We start from the raw sequence: 25,491 nt of genomic DNA on the forward strand, positions 1-25,491 counted from the left end.
AATACTTAGTCCCGCCATGAGTGCAGGGGACTGGACTAGATGACCTTTCAAGGTCCCTTCCAGTCCTATGATTCAAAGCCATGGTGCTAATTGCTCAGGCTTCCATTATCTTTTAGGCACTTTCAGATGTGTGTTGCTCAGTTTGTCCTATTATTTTACTAGGGAATTAAGTTATATTCAGGACAAATAACCAGGTGACTTGAAGTTTGGCTTTACAATGTATGAGGTTTCCCCAGTTCTCTCTACCTTTTAAAAATTAATTGCCAGTAGTTCAGAAAATTCATTAACGAATACCTTAAAGCCCCGGGATAAAATCTGAAACTATTGATTGTTTATATTTTTTCCAAAGTATTCTAGTACCTATTTTTAATAATTTTTACAGCATCTAATCCAATGCTTATTGAAGTCAATGGCAATGAGTGTTGGACTGGGTCCATACTGAGAAGGGACCAAATTGTGCTTGCATTGTCCACCAAAGTAATCTCATGAAGTCAAAGAGTTTTACTTACATGAGAAAAGTAAGCAGAATTTGGCCCAAGGTCTCAATCCCATTCTAATTGTCCAAACCCCTCTTGATTTTTATTTGCAGTAAATTTGGTTGCTGTTTTTTTTTAAGATCCCAAACTTCAGTGTCTCAGCTATTAACAACTGTTATTTTTAACTAATAATTTCCTCTGCCTCCTTCCTCATTACCCCCCCCCCCCCGCGCCCCGTAATAGACGTAAATATCTTCCTTATCCCCTTAATTCTTTGGATTCTCTAGTCTTTCTTTGTTGCCTTCCATCAGAGGATCTCAAAGCACTTTGCAGACGCTAATTAACTGTGACATAAGGATTTCAACACACCCGGAAATTGAAGCCCAGAGAAGTCGTGACTTGCCCAAAGTCACAGAACAAGTTTGTGGCAGAGTCTGGAAGAAAACATAGTGCTTCTTGTCAGACCCTCTTTCCGCTTGCTCGAGCTACTTTATTTGCCACCCTTATGTTCTACTGCTAAAGTGTTTGGAAAAACCTGCCAGTGAGGCTGTAAACTGGATTGTTCGGCAACTCCAAGCCACGCCCCCAGCCGCCCGTGATCGCTTCTCCCTGTTGGAGCAGAGCTCTGGGTGTAACTCAGGACAAAGCTACAGCACTTCAGAGGACCGAGGAGAAGCAGCCGGTCACATTCCAGTGACTTGGTGTTTTCACTCCTGTTTGTTTACCTCAAGGTTTGGGAAGGTCTCCCATGTTCCGTGCTGTGCTGCTTAGCCGGGTGTCACCCCGCATGTTCCCACTTCTGGCTGCTGTGCTATTCCAGAGGAAAGAGAGGAAGAATACCGGGCTCTCTCACTGGCAGGTAATGTAAACTTTTGCCCTTCCTTTGTGTCCTCACCCACATGATAAAGAAGCAACTAAAAGTTATGAAACATGCATAAAAGCAACCCTAAAACCGGGTGAGCACAGCCTTTGTCACGTGTGGGAGAAGCTACCTGAGGCTGGGTTTGGATAGCGAAGGTGAGGAAATGCTTTTGCAAATCTCATCCATAGTCTATTTTGTCTATAAAGAAGCAGAGCAATTCTGTGCCACATTAACTATTTACAGGTGAAATGTTGCTGTTGAGACTTAGAGGTGCACAGATGCTGTCCCTTCGGCTTATTCAGATTCAAACCCACTGAGTTTCACTTAGCGGTTTCAAGCTCATCCAAACTCAGATAGCAAACCTGGCAATTTTCTGTGCTTGTTACGCTTAGCAATTCACTGAGCCAGAAGACCGGTCGTGGACCCGTCCATTGTGTTTTGTTATGAAACTCATTCCCTCCAAAAATGTGCTTATCCAGAGGCAGATTGAAAAGATGTAAGACTTGCAGGACCTGAAATTGCCTCAAACAAAAGTGATGATTTAATCTTTAGGTTTGAATCCAAATGAAGCAGAGTTAAGGTTGGTATGTCCTTTGAAAATTGATTTTTTTATTCGGCACTAGTGAGAATCATTTTGGGGTGAAAATTGTTCAAGGGCCTACAAAAGGCTACTCCACTGTGTGTGTGAAGGGGGTCTCTGCCTTGAACCCATATAAAATGGGGAAGGCGAGGAGTTCTGCGCTCTGTTATAGACAGAATCACTAGATTTGTAGCTGTGTTAATCCAGTGGCTGGGAAGCCCCTCTTAGGGGTCTGCAGAAGAGCTCCAGCAGATATTTCAGTCCACAGATGGACAAGTGGCATCCAGTTCTTAGTGGGGGGCGGGAAAGAGAATTCCATCCTAGGCAATGTGAAGTCCCCTACAAAAAAGGGCCACTCATTCAGGGAAGTACATTTCACCTAGGGTGCAATATGCCTAATATGGAGAAAGGGCACATGGGCTATAAACTCAATTCCAAGAGCTGTCTCACACTTTGAATGTGTTGCACAAACACTCATTCCTCATATAGAACAGCTGCTCTGCTAGGAACCAGCTACTCTTCCGGCCCTGCCTGTCTCGCCCCTGGGACTCAGGTAGTGCAAACTTGGTGATGTCACATTTAATTTCTGGGTTTACTGTGCATGCTTATCTTGTAATGTGTTATGACACCACCTTATCTCTGATGAAATAAAACTGCATTAGACTCAGAAAGGTGCCAGTTTACTTAAAAGCATGGGACTTGGAACAGACTTAGCTCTCATAGCTGGCAGAGATCTTTGCTATGCTCCTGAGTCTTTAATTTATGTTGTGGAAGTTCCTCTGTTTGGAGAATGTTGATTCAGCTGAGTGACTGTTGTTGACAAACATCTTTTCTCAGAGGCTCTTGGAGAGGATCATTATCATTGGGATTGCAACACATGGATGTACATTGACATCCTTCAGAGTGAAGTGAAGGAGTGGGATGGGTGCTGGTGTTGTGTGATCTCCCAGATGTCAATATTATGGAACCTTATGTCTCAAGTCAGGAGAGTTCAGTCACTCATGATGGCAGGCATTTTTGCAACCAAATCCTTACTGCATTTAACAGCCTACAGGGCAGTAGCAATTTTCCACCAGGGAGGAAGGAAAAATAACCTTACATACAGCCATGTATCTCATTCCTTAAATTTGTAGACCAAGTATTGGGAAGGTAGAGAGGCGGATGGTTTAGGTTGGGAGGTTAGTTTGGGATATTGAAAGAAGAAAAACCTATTAAGAAAAGCTTCAAAAACAAAATGTGTTTAACATGGCAGAGGGGAGAAGAAGATCTAATTATGGCTCTGATGTATATTACACTAAAAAGAAAATTATAAGAATGTTAAGGTTACAAAGACAAACACTCAAAACTTAGGAAATGTCACTACTAACATTGTCTGTGCAACCTTAGTTTGCTCCCCTTGTTTGCATGCATTGCAATAGTCTTTAATTACATGATCACTTAGTATATTTCCACTGGACCCCTGCCTCATTCAGTGCACTGAATATTTTGTTTTATCTTCATAGTTCAGTATTTGTCCCATTCAAACCCTGCTCTGAAGACAGAATTATTAATTTCCTGATAGGCTTTTCTATGATTCTCGTCACTATAGTATCTGAGTGCTTCACAAACAACTTATTTTCACAACACCCTTGTGAGGTAAGCTGGGGGAGGAATCTTATCCTTAGTGCCCATCTGTAAAATGGGGATATGTCTACACTACAAAAAAAATAAAATAAAATAAAAAAGACCCATGGCAGCGAGTCTCAGAACCCAAGCCAACTGACTTGTAGTCAATGTAGCTCAAGTGTTCTGTACAAATTAATGGGACACGCTAAGTTAGGAGGAAGGTTTTAAAAATTAACATATCTAATTTGTAGCTCAGCAGTAATAGGGTTAATTAACCTATTTGAAACTGAGCTGTAACAACAGTGAGCCCTAAAGAGTTCTTCTTTCTTCTATGACTCTCAGTTTGACCCTAAAAAAGATCACTTTTACCTGTGGTGAGATGAGAATTCATTTAATTCTCAGCCTCCCTTCACTGAGGTGCTCTGTCTCTGTCCTTCACCCACCTTATTCAGAGATACTACCTTATGTCTTCACTTTCTCAATTTCTGATAGTTCTTATATTTCAAAACTGAGATTTACCTATCGTGGACCCTGTGCGGGTTGTTCCACGTCATTCCCTTATCTTGATATTTGCATGTTTGTGGAAGGTGTGCTGAGGCTGAGTTTAACACAGAACCTGCTTGTCTTTACAGCGTGAGAAGCATCCTTACTACAACCTCACAGTAAAAGTCCTCAGAGCCAGAAACATCCAGGGTACAGATCTGTGTAAGTACTTGACCAATGTTGTGCAGACTCATGTTTTACACAATGCACAACTGTAGTATAGCCCGGATTTCCTCTGGTTGATGTAACACTGCGTTCCCACAGCTTGCATGTTTTTCTAAAATATCTGCTCTAGGAATTGCTTGGGGGAAGTTCTCTGGCCTGTGTTACACAGGAGGTCAGACTAGGTGATGACAATGGTCACTTCTGACCTGGGAATCTATGAATCGGTCATTTTCAGTATATATTTACATAAAACTTTTTCCTACTAAAATGTATTTATATATTTTCAAGGACTGAAATAGAGCCAGGATTCAAATTAGTACCTCTTATGTTTCTGCTCCCTGTGTACATCCAGCCATGGCCTTCACTGTGTTCTTTCACACAGTCTCACCACAGTGCAACTCTACCCTGCAACTCTTGCCTTCCTGCAACTATCTGCATCAACTCTCCGTCTTAGTTCGAGCCTCTATACATCTGTCTTCTCCCTGGACTACAATCCCCCTTTTCTTTCTCCCTTTGTTATGCTTACTGTTTAACTCTGTAAAGCCTTTGGGGACACAATGTGCATGAATGATGCTAAAAGTAAAGCTGTTTTGTGCCCTCCCATCCATTTTTGTTTACTTTTCCTTTCCCTTTTTTAATATTTGCTTTTACAGCCCCATGACTTTTAAAATCCCCTTAGCCATTTTGGGTTTACTGTATTTTCTTAATTAGTATGGATTTTGAGATTGAGGTAGTCTGTTTTAGATTCATATATAACATCCAATACTAAATTTATTTAAATATTGAGTATCTATACAGCTAAAGCTACGATAATGCTGAAGTGCTGGATTCTGTAATAACACCATATGTTGGTAGTCTATCACTGGTGATGATGATATTGTCGCAATTCTCATATATGGCTACGCATATGACTCCGCAGTCCGAATCCTGATGCACAGAATCAGCTGCACTGAGGGCATGGGAAGTCTGAATCTCTATTATTTGATGATGCAGCTCTGTGGCACCTTTCACGTGCAGCCTGGAGATAATTTCATCGATCCCGCTCAAACTTATCACATGCTGATCTTGTCAGAGACCTCCAATGAGCCTGTTCTGAGCCATTTGCTCAAGTTCTTTGAGTTTGATGCCAGCCCACTGGAGTCTGCTCTTCAGATTATCTTTGAAGCGCTTATATGGACAACCCTTCTTTCTTTGGCCCTGACTCAACTCCCCATACAAAATCTGTTTTGGGAGAGGTGGTCTTCCATTCTGATGACATGCCCAGTCCACCTAATAACATTTCCTCATTGCTGATTATGTTTGCTCTCTCAAGGACCTTAATATTGGTCACTCTGTTCTAACAGTGAATGCTCATTATTGAGCCAGGGTCACATGTTTAATGTGATGTCTGTAAAGCTATGAATCTGTCTCCGATCCATGTAGGAGAGACGTTAGAACCACTGCGCTGTAGATCTTCAATTTGGTGGGGAGACGGATGTTGTGTTGATTAACAACTGTTGTTCGAAGTCAGACAAGGGCCTGGCTGGCTTTACTAATTCTAGAGGAAATTTCCTTATCAAGGGAACCATCACTTGAGATGGTAGTGCCCAGATACTTGAACTGATCCACATTTTTCAACTGTGTGCCTTGGATGAAGATGGCTGGCATTGGGGCATCGGAATGAGGTGCTGGTTGGAATAAGACCTCTGTCTTCCAAGACTGATGGTGAGGCCAAAGAGCTGGGATGCTTCAGGAAATCTATCAACGTTGACCTGAAGGTCGTCTTGTCTATGAGCCATCAAGGCACAGTCATCTGCAAAAAGTGCCTCAATGAGAAGCCTCTCCAGTGTCTTGGTCTTAGCAGTGAGTCTTCGAAGATCAAAGAGGGAGCTATCAAGTCAGTAGCGGGATGGTATATTCCCCTGATCCAAGTCCCTTGTTGCATGGTTGAGAACACAAGCAAAGAACAAGTTGAACAGCACTGGAGCAAGTATGCAGCCTTGCTTCACTCCATTTGAGATTTCAAATGCTTCGTAAAAGTCACCACTGGCGAGGACTTGTACTGTCGTGTGGACATTGAACAGACAGATGATTTGTATGAATCTTCTTGGGCAGCCCAGTTTATGTAGAATAGCCCATAGACCCTCTGTGTTGACCGAATCAAAAACTTTGGTCAAATCGATTGAAAACTGCATACATGTCTGTGTTCTGCTCTAAACATTTTTCCTAGACCTGCCTTACAACAAATATCATATCCATAGTGCTATGACCTGGTCTAAAACTACACTGCGCTTCTGGCAGATTCTCCTCAGATATGTCTGCTATGAGTCTGTTCAGTAGAATGCGAGCTAGTATTTTGCCAGCTGTACAGAGGACAGCAATGACTTTAGTTTCCGCAGTCAGCTTTGATGCCTTTGTTTTTTGAACAGTGATATGATAATAGCATCTTTGAAGTCTTGTGGCATTTCTTCTTCCTCCCAAATGCTACTCAGGATGTCATGAAACACCTCGATAGCCTTTGGGCCTGCTCCTTTATACAATTCTGCTGGGATACTATCCTTTCCAGATGCTTTGCCAGAGTTCAGTTGTTTGATGGCTTTTATAACTTCCTCAACTGATGGAGGGAGATCGAGATCCTCTTTGATGGGTTTCTCAGGTAAATGGTCAAGGACGCGTCGATCGACTGTGGATGGTCTGTTGAGTAGACTACTGAAATGTTCAGCCCATCTCTGTATGATTCTCTCTTTGTCTTTGACAAGTCCTTATTATGATTGTTTGTTGAAGTGGATCGAATCAGCCATCCAAAATTATTTGACTTCATTGGGGAAGGGGTGGAGTCTGGCTGGGGTGTATTCTGGCTGGAGGACTAGAACCGTTCCCTTTTGGGGATGGGAAAAGGGGGAAGTCCCACATCCTTAAACAGTTTCTATGGGAACATGAAGCTATCTGGGAGTGCCCTGCTGTGGAGGATAAACCACAGGATGAAGGCAGATGGCAGTTGTGTAGGTTTGGTGAGGCAGTATAGTGGTAAAAGAATTAGTCCCCCAAATCTTCAGTTTAATATCGCTTGTATTTCATTGAAGCTCCATTGTTTGACGTTGTACCTTGGCTAGTTGCACAGTCCTGAAAGTGAAGCCATTACAGTGAAATAAGGACATTAGCAAAAAGCATTTCAGATGAAAGCCATGTTTCCTGGGCAAGCTGCAGGGTTTAATAGGCCAAGATGTGACTCATGTAGAACAGGCCTGAAGAGAATTTTACTCCAGGCTGGATTATGTGGGAATTTAAAGAAAATGTATTGCCTGAACAAGTTTCTTTCTATGCTGCATCCTGTTTTCAGGGATACCTGGAAAAAATCTGTAGGTCCTCATGGCTTAATATATGTTAAGAAGACATTTAAAACAGTTGTGAGGGTATCTTATCTAGATTATGACCCACTGAGTTCTATCACATGAGCTTTCCAGCTCTTAGTAGTGTGTGTCTCTGCCAGAATTCACAAACCTATGAAATTCTGATTGTGAATGCAGGACTAGATCACATGCTTGGATCTAAGTGTCAGAATTTCCTGTCATGTAGGTACTTTATGGAAGAGATTTCCTAATGTTTCGATGGTTTCTCTGGAAGAGATTTCTTAACATTTCCCAATTAAAAGGAACACATAGGATCTAACTTGTTTGGAATATCCTCTGAACTCAGCACTAGTGTCTTTATGCAGTCTTTATGGTCTGTGTTAGGGAGAACAGAAAACCTATGCATGTTACACAACCTGAGTGTTGCACTTTACCTTAGTACACTAGAATTAGATTTATTCTAGTGCCCGTATTCTGATACTCTTGTTGCACTCAGAAACGTGGTTTGATTTTTTGCATTAGGCTTCTGGGGCATGGATCCCACTGCACATGAAAGCAAGGTGTTCTGTTCATGGTATAAGCTAATATACTTAAAGAATGGCAGAGTGAGATCTTTCCCTCTACTGTCCAAATAGCAGTAAAATAATTTCAGAAGAAGAAACCTCTTTGGAGCACTAGCCCTTTTCCCAGCAGTGTCCCTTTGAAGAAGGGGGTTTAACACTGGGACATACCTGAAAAATGCACTATTTCTGTGAAAAGAAATTCAATTTGCTGCTGTTGAAAATATTTGTGTCTTAATGAGAATACTCTCCCAGCCAGTCCAGCTGTTTTTTTCTGATTAATTCTGCACAATCCTGTGACATGATAGAATATAGAAAGCAATGACACATATCTGATTAGAATTATTCTGATACCATTCTTCTGTACTTTTCATTCCAGTGTCCAAGGCAGACTGCTTTGTGAAATTGCGTCTACCAACTGCATCTCCAGTCAGTTATCGAACTCAGGTTGTTGACAACTCCAGTAATCCAGAGTGGAATGAAACCTTCCAGTACAGAATCCACAGTGCTGTCAAGGTGAGGGAGAGCCTTTTGATATGGAGAAGATCAGATTATCTGGTGATTCCAAGGGTGGCAGGATCTTGAATTTAAAAAAAATTAAAGGATCTTTATTACAAAAAAAAGTCATTTCATGTAAAATGTCTCATATGAGCGTGCAGGTGCCCTTTGCTCGCAACACCCAAACATGTTCCCCAAGTCCCTGCATAGTCACCAAAAGAGCTGATTCATAACTGCTCACACCCTTGAAAATCACAGCTAAGGAGAGAGAAGGATTTTTTTTTCTCTAGTACCGTCTGATGCATTTTGGGAGAAAAGAATATTATGAATATTATTTGTATTATTGTAGTGTCTTAGAGCCCCAGTCATGGACCAGGACCCCATTGTGCTAGGCACTATACAACCACAGAACAAAAAGAGTTCCTGCCCCAAAGAGCTTATAATCAAAGCATAAAGCAAGAGAAAATAGATGAATACAGACAGACCAGGGAATATAAGGAAACAATGAGACAATATTGGTCACCATCATAGACCGTGATCAAGCAATCTGATATTGGCCCCATAAAGTTTCGGGAAATTCCTTGATAATGCAGGTAAACTTTCCTGGGCTATTCATTCTCCCACCCTGGGGCTATTGTCTTCTCATGGTTGTATTTGCCTAATGTCCTAGTCATTAGGGTAATATCACTGTGTGGGCAAGAATGCTGGGATCAACTAAATTCAAATAAGTTTGTGATATATGAGTTGACTGTGAGTTTGTTTTACTGGCTGCAATAATTCCAATATTACAGAAATACAGAATTAAAAGTCATGAGAGGAGAGAGAGTAAATTTGTCACATATTGACAAAGCTGGACAGTAGTGTAGCATGAATGATGAAAACTTTTCAAATTCTGTCTGCAACAGTGCTCTATGTTGACACTAGTGATAGATAAATAAGGATATTATTTTTTTAAAAGATGATGGCATCTCTTTATTTAAAAAAAAAAAAAAAAAAAAAGCCCCACCAAAACCCTCTCTGCAGAAATTGGTTAACAGATACCGATTCCCAGCTGGCCCAGGTTTGTGTCATGGTTGTTTGTGGCTGCTGGGAGCGTGATTTGGGTTGATAAATGACTCTGACAAGTAGGCAGAAAGTTACAGACAGGTAGGAGTTAGATTACCAAAATAAAAGCAATAAAATAACAAAGAGCTTTATATTCCCCCTAATTCATGAGGACACTTAAATTCTGGCTGCTACTGCTAAGGCTACGCCGGAGCATTTCTGTAGTTTAGCAGTCTCCTTGAAACATGACGCTACTGCACAGGCCATTTATAGGCAACTGTACTTTGTGTACTAGTGCACCTGTCTGTTAATCCCAGCTGGGCTTGCCTCTGCCCAGTAGCAGTGATGATCAGGAAGTTATTGGTTGCTCCTGAATCACCCTGAAAGGGAGGAAACTGCTATCTTTCCTCAGGCAAACCAGTGCTGAGTTAAGAAGAAATTCCAAACAAGTTGGGTCCTGTGTGTTCCTTTTAACTGGGAAACATTAGGAAACCTCTTCCAGAGGAACCATCAAAACATTAGGAAACCTCTTTCAGAAAAAATATCCCAAGTATGGGCTAACAAGCCCACATCCTCCACTGTGTCATGAGCTCTTTGGAACAGGGCAAATTCTACAAATGGGGAAAGATAAAATTGTTGCAGAAGGACTGTTAATTTTTCAGGCCTCTAAAAGGGTGTATTATAAACAATAGAGAGTAAAACAAATAGCAATACTAAGTAATTTATAACACTTTCATCCATCAACTTGCTTTTGTTAACATGAATATGGCCCTTTGTTTATCAGCTATGTGTACACACACACACACACACACACACACACACACACACACACACACACACACAGAAAGAGAGAACAAAGTGTGTCTATCTTCCCCCCATTCCAACCCATCCCTTGAATACTGTTTTGTTCTATTTTGTTTTAGAACATTCTGGAGTTGTCTCTCTTCGACGAAGACGTTCTGATAAATGATGAACTTACTTCTATTGTCTTTGATGTGGGGGGTATAAAGCCAGGCCAGCCTTTAAAGCGCACTTTCAAGTTAAACCCAGAGGTTGGTACCATTCACCCTGTGACCAAGCACCTTTACAAATCTGTTCAATACAGCCACACAGAGGTTCAATCACACTGAGAGAAACCTCTCTGCATTGCAGAAATTGTGGAGTACTTTTGATAATGCTCTTATGATTATAGGGGTTTTAGTTTCTCTTGGCAGCCATTTTGGTGACAGTTGACATTATTTGGAACACTGATATTAGATGCTTCCCCATACATGTTAAACAAAGGGACCACTTCTCTTTTGCGCACTTCCTTTGCTGACTGGTATCCTGAATGTTATATCACTGGCCATGCACACTTCATTCTTCAGGTTTTACGTTCTCTGTGGTCCAGCTGTAACCAAAACCCCTATAACCAACTGTAGAGGGTGACACAGTTGCACATGTTTGAGCAGGTCTGATATTTATTCACTAAGCACCAGTACTACACATGCACAATACTTACTCTTCTCTTTTCCACCAATTGACTAAAACTCGTGCTGTGGAATCCAGTGTAACCAGGAGTTCAGATTCTAGAGCAGGTTGCTCACTAGTTATTCCACATCTGTGTGGACTTCTGTATAGATAGAACTAGGGACCTTTTGGTCCAAAACCACAAGTCCCTACTACTTACGATAAAAGGAGACTCTCTTGGGTATAGAAGGATTCGTATCCTCTGTGGGCCCAGACAAGCAGTACAGCACATAGGCAATATCTCTTATGTTACAAGAGCTGCTATCATCTAGGCTCAGAACTGCCATTTTATAAAAAGTATCTTAATTTCCCTGGCAAAGAAGCATTTGGATTGACCCAGTGTATTGAAGTAATTACAAAATATTGGGGAAAATATAGTAAGCTAGTTTACATGCAAATACAGCCACCCTACATTTTCAAAAGTCACTAGTGATTTTGGTGGTTTCTAAGTTTTTTGGATGCCCAACTAGAGACAATTCAAAGGGGCCCCTGTATTTCAAAAAGTGCTGAGCCACCCACCTTCTGAAAATTAGGTCCCTTTAAAGTGTCTCAAATTGGATTCCCAAAAATTGATTCACTCAAAATCACTAGTCACTTATGAAAACATAGGCTCTCTCTCTATATATAATATATTAGTTTGCAAGGATCAAATATTCTTTGCTGCAAAGACTACCTCTCAATTTTAACAAGTTCAAAACTTAAGAATAACCACTGTCCCCATGTTAAAATCTTGAATTGCTACATTCAGTCAAATTCACAGATTTTGCACGTGCTGGAGATGTAAGCGCTCTTCAACTACTATTGGTCCAGTTACTTTAGTTCCAATCTTATTGTTTTGCAACAAGATATCCCATCCATGGTCATTGCCTCAGCCAAGTTATACCCAATAGGCCTGGGTAAAGACAAACCAATTTCAGCCTTCTTTAAGAAATGTGTGCTAACTTCTTTAATACTATTCAAACGGATCCTACTTAGAAGCTGGAATGGCTGAGTTCAGAAGCAAACTTACCTGTGTACACTGTTACTGAGGAGTAACGATCCCTCACCTAGGCAACCTAGATGATGTATAGTAGTCTAAGCTCTGTCTACATAGAAGCTCAGATCACATGATCCCGGAGGGCCTTTTGTAACACTTTTACCCCTCTTTTCCCAGAGCCTGATTAGTGTGGTCTTGGCCACTAATTGTGATCCTGAAAAACTGATGTGGATCTGGAACTGAAAATTAGTGCCCCAGGGAGAAGTGCCAAATACAGTTGAGTTAGGATCTACATTTATTTCCTGATTAGTTATGTTCTTTGTAATCAGTTACTGAATGCTTGCTGGGTGCTGTGAATGGGAGATGGGCCAAAGTCTGCAGAAGGCTGTTAAAGACAGCAATGAGCTCAGAGTGCAAATTGCTGAAGAAATGAAACTAAACATAGGTAGCCCATATGGCAGCATAATTGATTATAGCTACATATGGGTATTGGAGTTCAAAAGGGCTTCATTGAATAAAGTAGGGACAGATTTGAGAGCAAAGTTCCCCTTGTTCCCCTGTAACCTGTGTATGTATATAGTACTTAGCATATTCTAGCATATTCAAGTTCAAAGCATTGTTCAGCACTAAACATTAGCAAGGTGCTTGTGTAGACAAACTATTAGTTTGCAGCAAGCTGTAGTGTGAAACTACCTTAGACTAGCCTACTGTGCACCAACTATCCACGTATATACTACCTGCTACCAGCACACTGTAAGTTCTCTAGTGCACTTTCACCTACTCCAAATTCACTGGGGAATTTTTAGCACGTAGTAGTAGGGTCCACAAAGACAGTTAGTGCAAGGTAGATTTACACCCCAGTTTGCCACACACTAGCCGTTCATCTATACAAGTCCTAAATAATTCTATTGTCCCACCTGTAAGATGCATTAGTAAGTAATATCCCTATTTGCCATATCAGGAAACAGGCACAGCAAGGTTAAGGCAAACATTTTCAAAAATTGCTTCTGATTCTAGGATTTTCTGTTTTGGGGTGCCCAGCTTGAGACATGTAGGACCTGATTTTCAGAAGTGCTGAACACCCAGACAAAGTTGATGGGAGTTGTAGGTGCTCATCACCTCTGAAAATCAGACTCTGGATGCCCAGATATTGAGGTACCTAAAATTAGCAGCTGATTTTGAAAATGTTGATCTAAGTGACATACCCATGGACACAACAATCAAGATTAGGATTCAGGAGTTCAACTCCTAGTCGCATGATCAGTTTGCGAGACAATGTCACCTCTCCTAAACCATAAAAAAAAAAAAAAAATCCTTGTACAGTCCCACTGCTTTGACTACAGTTTCACTCTAAGCCTCTTTCTGTACTCGCTTTCTTTCTTCCTCTGGCTAAACTTCTAACTTCTCCCATTCAAAGCATTTTACAGCTCTGTCCCACATAAATCTGTCCTGCTTTTTTCACAACACACTCCCGTCTGTTGTCTTTTCTCCTGTCCTCTCCTGGTAGATCCTTTTGACTACCCTAAGCCAATGGACCAAATGACTTTAATGCGGGGGGTGCAGTTTTAAGTAATTGATTTAAATGAGGTTGAGGCTTAGTAAAACTTACTTGAAATTTTGTGCTATTATAACTTTAGATTACATTTTATAATGAGTTAAATTATAAATGTTTTTTTTTTAAATGCCACTATTGGTAGGGTGTCCTAGTTGACGTCTACAGAACTGCTATAGTCAAAGATCAGTATATTGAAAATTAAAGCCTTGATGTTGGTAACACTTACGCAGTTATGGAGCGTTATTTATATGAATTGACTTCAATGGGACTAGTCATGTGCTTTTGGGGATAGGGTAAAAGATATTATCTCACCCACCTTCTCTCTCATTTTTTTCTTGGTCACTTCAGAATATAATTGCACTTAAAAAAAAAAAAAAAAAAACCAAACAATCTCTAGAGTATATAACCTAATGTGAAGATTGCCTTATAGGCAAAGCTGCTGGGTGAACCTGGACCTGCTTCATATTCTTTCTAATGGTCAGAGATTATCTTGTTCAGTGTCTGATATTTTTTTTTTTTTTTTTTTTTTGTAAAGGCTCAGGAGGAGTTGGATGTAGAGTTCTACTTAGAAAAATGGTGAGTCTGATCATCTAAGTACACCGCTCAATGTAAATGTGCATTGTTAATGCATTATTTTAGAATGAAGTGTTGGTCTCTCACCTCTTACAATTCTTTGCATTATTTCTGAGGTATAAATGCCTTCAAGGCTATGGCATCCTCAGCCTTAGGGCACTGGCACAGTGCTCTGGAATATTACTTTGCTGGAATCTTGTTGCTGTGGCATTCCAATAAGGGAAATCTCAGTACTGGAGTCTATCTGCCATTGCTGTGGTGAAGCTCATGTTGATGAAGTCTTAGCTTACAATGAAGGTTACTGCAATAATCCCTGTAATACAATTAACACTACACCTGCCTATCCAGAATACCTTTTTTATGTTTGGTCTCTTTTCATTTGAAACCAGTCTCCTTTCTGGAAACTGAGGTGGGAATCTGCATGTGCGTGTGACAGCTGCACAAAGCCAGGAAGCAGTTTCTCCTTTTAATAGTAACATTTTTTCCATTGCCCTACGAAGGAAACGTTTACTGAGCTGCCATTCTCAGTGTCTGATTACAGATCGTGAGCACACAAGGTGCCTCCAAGCACTCAGTATGGAAAGGGAGGTGTGAGGGGCATCAAAATGAGGGACCAATGGGAAATTAAAATCAAAACTCCTTCATATTTACCCTTTACCTTCACAGCTCAGATGCCCCTACTGAGATCCTCACCAATGGTGTCCTTGTGGTGAGTGAATGGAGATAATTGGTTATTCATTAGAGAATTGTTACTTAATGCAGCTTTCAGTGGTTAAACAGGGGATGAGCACTTCAAAATTAGAGGGTCCCCAAAATCCATGCATCTCATTTCCTCTACCTCACACGTGTCCCTTCTTGCATTTGCTTATATAAAAATATTTAATCTGGATTTCTGGAAATTAGGGCACTGTCCTGTGATGGGGGTTATTTTTTCCAGTAGGTCAGATGGCTTCATAGCCAAGGAAGGATGCTGTTTCAAAACAATGCCTTTGGAGCGTCAGTGGATATTTTGTGGACCCCTCTATCCTCCAGTCCTTGACACTTACCTGTGCTCCTTTGTACTTTTGTAATATGCAAGTTCAGCATACGTTCTTTCCAATCATTTCTTATTAGTGATAGTAAATGGGATAAATCATTGCAGCATTGGCTGCTGAATCTGAAATTTGAAGCCAGAGGGCCTGATCTCAGGCAATTTCTTTAAGTCTTCAGAGAAAATGGTAGTATGAAAATGGTATCTTATATAGTGAAGAATCCCAATCGCAGATGAGGGATGGAGGGAAGGACTGGTTAGCTAAGGAAATTAACAGGATAGGAGGATATGGAGTGGAGGGGATCCAAAAAACTTAGGCTGAAGCATTTTCTATTGGAGAATGTAATGCTGTGTGAAATCATGCTGATTTCACTGAAATTTCATCTTGAAGAAAAATTGGGTGTCAAGGTGTGGGGGGAAGAAAAGTTTTGATCAATCAGAAATGAAGGATTTGTAAGAATTTTCTTTCATGGAGAATTGTGAAATTTTTGGGTTTTGTTGTGATTTAGAATGAAGCCAAACTCCGAAATCTCAAAATCCTTCCCAAAATGGAATTTCCATCCTCTGCACAGTTCTAATATGGAGCATTTTGCTTCTAGGTCACTGACTGTAATTCAGCCTAGGTAAATCATGTCTGAAAATAACTGTTGAGGCTGCCTAATAGCCTGTATGTGAACTGAATGGGTGGGAATCAATTCATTTCCTAGTGCAGTCATTCTCAAATCTTTTCATTCTATAGGCTGCTTCATAAGAGCATGGACCTACACCTCCCAGCATGTCAGTCTTCCATTTTAAGCAACTGCTTGGTTCCATGTGTTAGGGAAGTATGATTCCCAGCTCACATAGACGTATCTGCACTCGCTGTGCTCAAGCTAGCATGCTAAGAATGGCAGTGTTGCCTGGGTAGCATGAGTGGTGGCTTGGCCTAGCCATTTCAGTTTGTACCCAGGTGGGCTGGGCGGGTATGTGCTACCCTGGCTGAGCTGCTATTTCCAGCATGCAATTTTGAGCAGAACTAGAGTGGATACTTCTGCATGAGCAGGGAATCACACCTTCCAGCTCAAAGGTAGACATGTACCCTCTCTGTGGGGACCAGTAGAGTTGTGGAAGAATGTTGATGCTTTAATAAAATGTAATGAGCAAAGTTAACATCAGTGAAGTCTCTTGTCCCCAATCTCATCAGAGAAGCCAAGGACTAAATGGTGTGGGAAACCGACCTCCTCTCTCTCCACATGGTCACTCGAAGGCAGGGTTTTGAGACTACAGTGTAAGAGGTGTTTGCATAGGCAGAAATGGGGCAGTTTCTGTGAATTGTGGGATGGATCGCAAGCAATTTTTCCCGTCTGTGCAAAGCTGGCTGTTTGCTCAGCTTGTATTTCAGTTCCATTCTGATTTGGATCTAAATACAAATCAAGCCAGCTTTTAGTTTCCCTAAATTTTTGGAGGGGAAAGAGATTGAACATAAAGCACATTCTTAGTAAGTTTAAATAAAAAAATAGAAAAAAGTCTGTGTATCCTGACAGTCTGTAGCTGTGTAGAATAGGGTGTGAGGAAGTTAGGGTGTAGGGAAGTGATTTTCAGTTCAAAAACAGCAACAATCCCTGCCCTACAAACCCTGTCCATTTGAAGGAACAAATCTGCCCCCCCCAAACCTTTGTTTTGCTACAGGATCAATGCTCTAAACCACTTCCTATTGTCACTGGATTATAGTTCAGTGGGGAATTGAAGTGAATCTCATAACCAGAGCTGTTTTGTTTTTCAAATAGGCTCATCCCTGCCTGTGTCTCCAAGGTGTAATCAACAAAGATGAGAAGTCAAAGCAGAGTGAAAAGGGTATGTCTGCTTGTATATTTCAAGGAAGAGCTACTCTATTGCTCACTCTTTAGCACATCCATCCCAGCCTGGAGGAAGTTTGGATCCTCACCTGAATTTTGCCTCTTGCCATCCAATTCTAAGGAGCTTTGCTTCACTTTCCATGTAACATGTTGTTTACTACTTTCTTTCAAGAAGTGGCTTTTTAATAAATCTGTTAATAAAAATGGAATGCTATTTCATCTTTTCCATAAAGTGTCATATGAAAGAAAACTTGGGGGCTTTAGTTTTTGTCTCTGTAGTCTGGCTGTCATTTCTAATAGAATTCTCTAGTTTTCAATGTGTGTTTCAGTGACTGTTCTGATCTAAATCTCTCATCCCTACTGTCAGGGAGCTGTCAGATCAAGCTATCAATGCCGGGGGCCTATGAGAAACAGTTGTGCATTCCTTGCACACTAGACAATGAACAAGATTTTGGGACCCCGTTTGTCTTTCATGTAGACAAAGAAATGTGTCCAGACCTGGAGGTGGAACTGGAGCAAACAATAACTGTCATACAGGTGAGCATCTGTGCTGACATCTACATAGCCTACCAACCACTTTTGGAACAAATCCATTCCGAAGCAAGGTGTCTCCTGGTCCATGAAATAGACTGAAGAGTAATTTGTACTGATTTATGGTTATGATCATCATGCCAGAAATTTCTTTAGAGGAAACCAATTTCTGGTTTGCCATTGTATAGTAGTCAGATACTGGTGTTGAAAGCAATTTTCTCATGGAGTACTGGCAATTACAGATGGGGATGGTAGTGTTGCCTATTATGACGGTTCCCTGACACTTCCCATTATAAGATCCTCTTTTCAGTAGCCTATAACTTTGTCAGACTTTAATTGTTCAGTCTGAAATTTTCCACGCTGGGTATCAGTCTTAGGCTGGATTCTTTTAGAAAATTTCAGACAAAGCAGTTCAGCTGTTTCTGAGAACAAGGTAAGGGAAAAATATGTTTTTGCCCATGTTTAAAAAAAAATTTAAAAAAATTCTTGAGACCTTTTCTTTGAACAGCTGTGGTGCTCCCATGCTTTTCACAAGGGACATTAAATTTGGCAGTGGATGGTCTTTGTCTCAGGATGTGCCTTTTGCCATCCCTGTGAAAATCCACCTAAATTTGACCAAGTTATAGGCCTTTTAGAAATCAGAGTTTGCACGTGCTCTGAGACTTTTTTGATATTAAACAGCTAAAATCTCCAGAGATTCCATCTTCACTGAGCTTTGTTAAGCCTCTCACAGCTACTAATGCTGACCAGACTGCACATGCATCTTCCCCACCGTGTGACTGAGCATACTCCCTACAGCCCAAGGCTACAGGGGCAAAAATGGACTTATCCTGTGTGAAATGGCTGCTTTCAGTGAGTCTGATCACTGAAACTGAGCGCAAAGAAGCCTCTCTCCCTTATGCTCTCAGTGACTCCTTCCCTGCTGGCACCCTGGCAATGTGGAGGAGGAAGCCATCTGATTTGAATGCAGAGTGGATAAAAGTTGGAGCAGTGTGGAAGTGGGTGGGAAAGGAGTAGACCGGAACAACAAGTCTGGTGAGATTGGGCCTGGAATGGGTGAAGGAAAAAAGTGGGAGTGAATGAGACAGAGGTGGAATGGAAAAAAAAATAGTATGTGATTGTGTAATTATTAAAGACTGTGTCACATGCAATACAGGGCTGAATTAAAGTTGTATGAATGACCTTAACTTTTAAGGGCTTGAATGTCCAACCTTAATAAAGTTCTTGTAACGTTGTGGGTACGTACACCTGCCCCCCCCCCTCCAGCTCCACCCACACTAGTGTGGTATAGAATAAAGATTTTTATCAGCATGAATTTAGTTGTGCAAATAAATGACTATCAAACCTTTATGCTATGCTATCATATATTGGGCATGTGATACGTGCTACGGAAAAACTATTTTACAATTTTTAAACACACATATTTTTCTATTGGGATTGGTTTTTTGTATCCCTCCCTTGTAAAACAAGGTGCTTCAGTTATCATGAATCAAATTCTGTAGGAATTGAAGGAGCTTTGCTTTACTAACTATGTAAAAAATGAACCTCCCCAAAGGAATTAAAATAGCTTTTCTAGACAAAATGTCATGACTTTAGAGTCTGATATCAATGGACCTTCCAGGGCTAGAATGAAGTGCTATTTGAAACATGTCACAATATATTGGACTTTAAACCCGTTAGGAATGCAGCACTGCATATTGCCCATTACTGGCCTCAGACCAGGGCAACTCTTTTGGGGGGAAATTTCCCATTTGGGGGCAAGAGAAACATTTTTATGACAGGTTGATTTTAAAAAGAGAGCAGTTAGATTTTTGAAGTAATTTAGAGGTTTGGAATAATGGAAATAGTCCCAAGAAAGAAGGCTTGGTGGACAGAGAGCCTGTAAGGTGGTCAAAAGTACATGATATCATAAGACCTTCTTCTGAAGAGTTGTAGTGAGTTGCAATATGTGAATAACTCCACTTTGTGACAGTTCTGGTTCTAAATTTTCACAGGTGAAATTACTATTTTAATGAACACTATTTTTCTTTGACTGTAGAATTACTATTTCTCGTTACTAGGATGAAATAAGCTCTGATCTGGAAAAGCACACTACACTTCTGGGACAGGGAACTGTACCAGTTAAATCACTTCCTGTTGGACAGAAAGTAGACATGGCTGTTCCTTTAGGAGAGGTAACCCACTAATATTTTTGTGTGTATTTTAATACTCTTGGGAGAAAGGTTCCAACATTTAGAAGTAGGCATATTTAAAGTTTGGGACTAAAAGCCAGTGTTGCCATAACTGAAGACTTAATTGAACTCTTGACATCTACCAGGTTTTGCTGTAATTTTAAAAATTAACACCTCAAGAAGATGACATTTCTTGGAATGATGTCATAGAGTTAATCACTGCAGACTGTTCAACACAGTCATTCTCAGATGTGCTGTTTTCAGGGCTGATTCCTACAAAATGAGCATCAGTGCCCATCAGTTTGCAGAAGCAAGGGAAAAATTAAATAGACTGTGAAAGAGAGGAAGGAAAAGCCAAAAGTGCACAAGAGGAATAATACTTGCACTCTTCCCCTGTCCTCCAACTTTATCTAACTCCAGTGTAACAGCTTTTAAGAGAAGTCTATTTGCACTAAAACAGCCACAGGGAGAAAATAAGGTGTGCTGTGTATTTGCTTTTGCTGGTGGAAGTGCTTATCTTGCATAATATTTGATAATGGTGAAGGCATTCTCCATGCCCTGTTAGTAGGCTCACCTGTGAAACTACCTTTGGTTCAGGGATTTATTGTATTTTTCCAGGGACAAAGTTTGGACCTGAGTGTGAAGGCTGAAAAGAGGTGAGTCAAAGCCTCTGAGGCTCTATGTTCCTTGCAGATCCTATGATGAGGAAATACTTTACTCTCACAGTGAATGATCTGAGTGACTGTGTTAACTGCTCCCGAAGCACATTCATTTTAGTAGAGGCTTTCTTGGGTTTGAATGAAAAAATAAAATCTTGTTGGATATTTTTCTTCTGTTAACCAAATTCTATTTTGATTTTCACTGTGAAATTATTCTTTGCTGCACTGATATCAGGAAAGGGCCTGAAATCTGAACAAATTTTTCATAAATTCCTAGGGATTAGGCCTCAAAAATGAGCAGCTAAATGTGCAAACGTAAAGTGGCTGTTTTGTATTTTATTATTACTACTAATGTGCCCAAAATGTGCTGGAAGCTGTACAGACAAAGACGAAGATATAGCTCCTGGCACAAAGAGCTTTACAATCTAAAATAAAATGAGATAATAAAATTTAAAAAAAAAAATTGGGAAAGGATTAGCGCATAGAAGCAAAACAGATCAGGGTAAGGGGTAGATAGATTCATGTTTTGTTAGCTTACAATTTTAAAAAAATATAATAGAACTATCCCTAATTGCCTCTTAACATAGCATTTATTAGTTTCTGATCCAACCCTCGTCTACAAACCCATAGTAAGATGTTTTCTTCTCTTAAACCGACTAAAATACTTTTAAAACTATCATCTTAATCCTGACACCTTCCTTCCCTGTACTTCTCACAATGAATCCAGCCTTTCAACCTGCATCCTCCCCCTACCTCCCTCTGAGACTCTTCCCCTCTGCTAAAGACATCCCTCTGCCCAGTTATCTGTTTCTTTAAACCAATCATAACTTTAATTACATTTGTATGAAACTATCAAATCCTGGTCTTTGGACACTGTAGGATTGAATTTACCACAAACTAAAATAGTGAGGATGAGTGAAGTTCACCTTTAACCAAAAAACGCTCTTCTGTTTTTTAACTGAATATTGGTTGTCAAGTTTTGTGTTTGTTACAGTGATTTGACTGTAAGCCTAGAATATTTGCTTAGAGAAGATTACCATACACCCTTTTTCAAGGGGTTTCAAACCCTTTAGATTTATGAAAACTCCTAATTTCTTTTTAACCCCTGTTTCTGTAATCAGCACTTGGGATCTTGATGTACGCCTTGGTTTTGACCTCTGTGAAGAAGAGAGAGAATTTTTGGACAAGAGGAAGAAAATAGTTTCTCAAGCACTAATGAAGACACTTAAGTTAAGAGAAGCCCCTGGGAAAGATGAGGTATGAAGCACAGTGTTTAGAGATGGCTGTAGAGCCACTATGACGGGTAATCATTTAAACATTTAGGGCTCTTTGCAGGTAAACCACAGGACTTTCCTTCATTCACGGAACATTCACAGCATCACCTATGGTGAGTTTCTCTTTAGAGACCAAGAATTTTGAGTTCTAGATTTTGATATCTTTTCAGACTTTTTTGTTTTTTGTAGGTGTTCCTTTTATGGAACAAAAAGTAATTTTAACAAAAACCAAAAAATTTTCCAAAAAGGTCAATGAAAATTTCTGGGGTTTGAGGTTCCAGAATTTCTTTGGATTCTCTCATCTAAAGCTACTGCATCATGTGCTGTCAGGATGTTAAAATAAAGCCAGCTTTTGGACCCAGCAAAGCTCATGGTTGTAAGGGAAGGGCAGAAGGAATGTCTGTGTACACAGGAATGTCTGTGTACGCAGTGCCTGGTACAATAGTCCTGATCTCTGCTTGGGGGTCTTAGGTACTAGTGCTACAGAAACGATTAAAGTATTTTTTGCTTACAACAGTGTACGTTTGATGTGCTATTGCAAGGCGTGTGATTAAATGACTAGCATTTGGGGAGCATAATATACATCACACATCTTTTCAGCAAATGGACAACTCTCTAGACAATACTACGATCTTTATAATACATGATCTATATCACTAAAATATCAGTCATGATTAACTTTATACTGGAATTTAATCAGTATATTAACAGGAGTATAACTATTCCTGTGTTTTAAGGGTCTCATCCTTACATAAGTAAAGAGTAAATAAATATAAAATTAAACAACAGATCAAAAATTAACTCAGAATGTGTAATTCCCTGGTTTCTTGCCTCTCTGCAGGTCCCAGTGGTAGCAGTTTTGGGATCTGGTGGTGGGACTAGAGCACTGACATCATTCTATGGCAGCCTGTCAGGGCTTCAGCAGCTCAGCCTTTTGGACAGCACAACGTATCTGTGTGGAATTTCAGGTTCTACTTGGTGTGTAATATGCAATGATGGGCCCTGAAACTTCTAGCTGGATAGGGTTTGTGTAGCTCCAAGTGAGATGCTAGATTTAATGCACATAATCTTTAAAAAACAGTAGGTCCAATATATTGCTATTGTCTATCAGATGTTGACAGTCATCATGTTCTGGGTGGTTAAAAAGAGAGTTTCATTACTATTTTTAATACCTACAGCAGTGGGTCTAGTAGAAGCTATATAATTGCATTACAGAAAGAAAACACTTTTTGGGGGAGATTTTCAAAAGCACAAAGAGGAAGTAGATGCCCAGCTCCCATTGAGGTTTTGTGAGGGTTGGATACTTAACTTCCATTTGCACCTTCAAAATTCACCCCCTTTATGGAAAAGTTATGGTAAATAACTTAATGTAAATAAATATGTACTGCTCCTCATCTAAAACTCTAGCTTATACACTTGTGTAGGGAGGTTTGCAAAGCCAGATTCTCTGCTGTGCAGAGAAGGAAGCCAGTTACCCTGGCTCTGTTTGGAACCCCATACAGTACCTAGCTCGCAGGGCTGTTGTGAGGATGGGTTAGCTAATGTTTGTAAACTAATTAGCATTAGCTAATCTGCTCTCCAGAACAACCCTGAATGGTAGATGAGCTGACAGAGTGATAACAATAAGGTTGGTCTCAGGTTCCCCAGCGTATTTTAGAACTTAAAACTCCATCTCATAATGCTTGTTAGCTTTAGTATTTAGTCTTCTAGTTGTCCGAGTTCTACAGTTCTCAGTTCAATACTGCAATAGTAACAATACTTAGCTGCAGTTTGATGTTTAATATCATTCACTGATCTTGATGTAAATGTTTTTCAGGTGTTTGTCTGCACTGTATCAAGACACAGACTGGTCCTGTAAGGACCTCCAAGGTGCAATCAGTAATGCCAGGGATAATGTATCTAGTAGCAAAGCAGGGGCACTTTCGTCAGAACGATTGAAATATTACTTCCAGGAGCTGAACTCAATGGAGAATGATGGACGGAAAGTCTCTTTCATAGACTTGTGGGGCCTTATTATAGAGTATTTTCTATATCAGAAGGTAAAGAATTCTAGACTCTGAAGTGTATTGCTGTTTGCCTTCAAATTAGAACCTCAACATATCCACCTTTTTGTGCTCTGGAAAATGATTTCTCTTTGTGTATGCATAAATTGTATAGCAGGGGTAGGCAACTTATGGCATGCGTGCCGAAGGTGGCACGCGAGCTGATTTTCAGTGGCACTCACACTGCCCGGGTCCTGGTCACCGGTCCGGGGGGCTCTGCATTTTAATTTAATTTTAAATGAAGCTTCTTAAACGTTTTAAAAACCTTATTTACTTTACACACAACAATAGTTTAGTTGATATATTATAGACTTATAGAAAGAGACCTTCTAAAAATGTTAAAATGTATTACTGGCACGCGAAACCTTAGAGTGAATAAATGAAGACTCGGCACACTACCTCTGAAAGGTTGCTGACCCCTGTTGTATAGAATTGTTCTTGGGATTAGAGGAGTCTTGGGAGAAACATGGGAGTTTTTTGCCTCAGTTTTCCTATCTATAAAATGGGGATAATGATATTTACCTAATGTATAAAGCACTTTGAGATCTATAGATGAAAAATGCTATGTAAGAGCTAGGTATTTATTTGAAATTACTTCGCAAGCCATTCATTTGACAGCCATTTGGAATGTTAAGGCTCAGAAAATATGGTGGCGTATGTCTAGCAATATGGTTTTTCAAAAACAGAATGTAAAATGATACAGTTAGATGAAATCACAAATTGGAATCTGATTAAAACAGCAATTAACTAGTGAAGAATGCCTGTAAAATTCAAAATATCTAGGCCATGTAAATATTCTAGTAAAATATAATGAGCCCTACACTGGGGAGAGAGGAGCTTCAGAGCCTGTGATATGGTTATAGCTGAGGTTGGAAAGTGAGAGAGCTCCAGAATACTGGAGCATGGTGGCGAGATGGCTTTAGCATAGCACCAAAAATATTAAGCTTTTTTTCTTTCCCTGTTATAACCAGAAAGACTTGTCAAAGCTGTCTGACCAACAGGAAGCAGTGAAGAGGGCACAGAACCCCTATCCCATCTATGCAGCAATCAATGTGAGGCCCAATATTAGTGATGAAGACTTTGCAGGTATAAATGAGACAGGTTTATTTTTCTATTTTAAAATTTGTAAATAACTCCCTCCCACTGAGACTTAATCCCCTTTGCAGCTCCACCATTCCCTGAAGCTTGGATAATGAGCATGAGACATGAGGTGCTGATTAGCCAGTATTTGGGAGCCCAATAGCTAATATGTCAAACTGGACACTGCTTGGCAAAGTTCACCTTCACCTATGTTCTCCTCATCGCTATATCACTGAAGATCCAGTTCTGAGGGAATTCTGCACCAAAAAAATAAAAAATTATGCGCACAATATTTTAAAATTCTGCAAATTTTATTTGTCAAATAAATGTGACTCCTGCATAGCAGTGGGGAGCACAGGCCACTGGCTGCATTGAGGTGGGAGATCACCCTGAAGCCCCCAGATCCCCCAGTACAGGGACTCAGCAGTGAGGCTGCACCTGACCCTGACACAGTGCAAGAGCTGGGCCTGCCCCAGAAACACCCCGGGGCCCTGCCCCTCTGTGCCAGGCCCACCAGGTGTGGGTAGGGAAGCTCAGCCCAGCAGGATCCAAGTGTGGAGGGGCTTAGTGTGTGGGGAATCCAGGTGTGGGGTG

The 25,491-nt window shown here is 40.4% G+C and overlaps 1 protein-coding gene across 2 annotated transcripts in view; it reads left to right on the forward strand.

Annotated features, from left to right (window-relative positions):
* Nucleotides 1-913: 913 nt before the first annotated feature.
* Nucleotides 914-25,491, forward strand: part of PLA2G4F (phospholipase A2 group IVF) — a 36,371-nt gene continuing 11,793 nt past the window's right edge. The window contains exons 1-14 of one of the 2 annotated variants that reach the window (XM_054028595.1): nt 914-1,335; nt 4,156-4,228; nt 8,500-8,636; nt 10,586-10,714; nt 14,238-14,278; nt 14,942-14,984; nt 17,072-17,138; nt 17,508-17,677; nt 19,732-19,845; nt 20,461-20,498; nt 21,623-21,758; nt 22,617-22,753; nt 23,592-23,814; nt 24,789-24,903. In XM_054028595.1, coding sequence (XP_053884570.1) covers nt 1,225-1,335; nt 4,156-4,228; nt 8,500-8,636; nt 10,586-10,714; nt 14,238-14,278; nt 14,942-14,984; nt 17,072-17,138; nt 17,508-17,677; nt 19,732-19,845; nt 20,461-20,498; nt 21,623-21,758; nt 22,617-22,753; nt 23,592-23,814; nt 24,789-24,903 — 1,534 coding nt within the window. In that variant the 5' untranslated portion in view covers nt 914-1,224. The remainder of the gene's footprint in view (nt 1,336-4,155; nt 4,229-8,499; nt 8,637-10,585; nt 10,715-14,237; nt 14,279-14,941; nt 14,985-17,071; nt 17,139-17,507; nt 17,678-19,731; nt 19,846-20,460; nt 20,499-21,622; nt 21,759-22,616; nt 22,754-23,591; nt 23,815-24,788; nt 24,904-25,491) is intronic. The other variant, XM_054028594.1, reaches the window with a different exon arrangement.

The sequence above is a fragment of the Malaclemys terrapin genome, chromosome 4, assembly GCF_027887155.1.
Source record: "Malaclemys terrapin pileata isolate rMalTer1 chromosome 4, rMalTer1.hap1, whole genome shotgun sequence".
NCBI lineage: Eukaryota > Metazoa > Chordata > Testudines > Emydidae > Malaclemys > Malaclemys terrapin.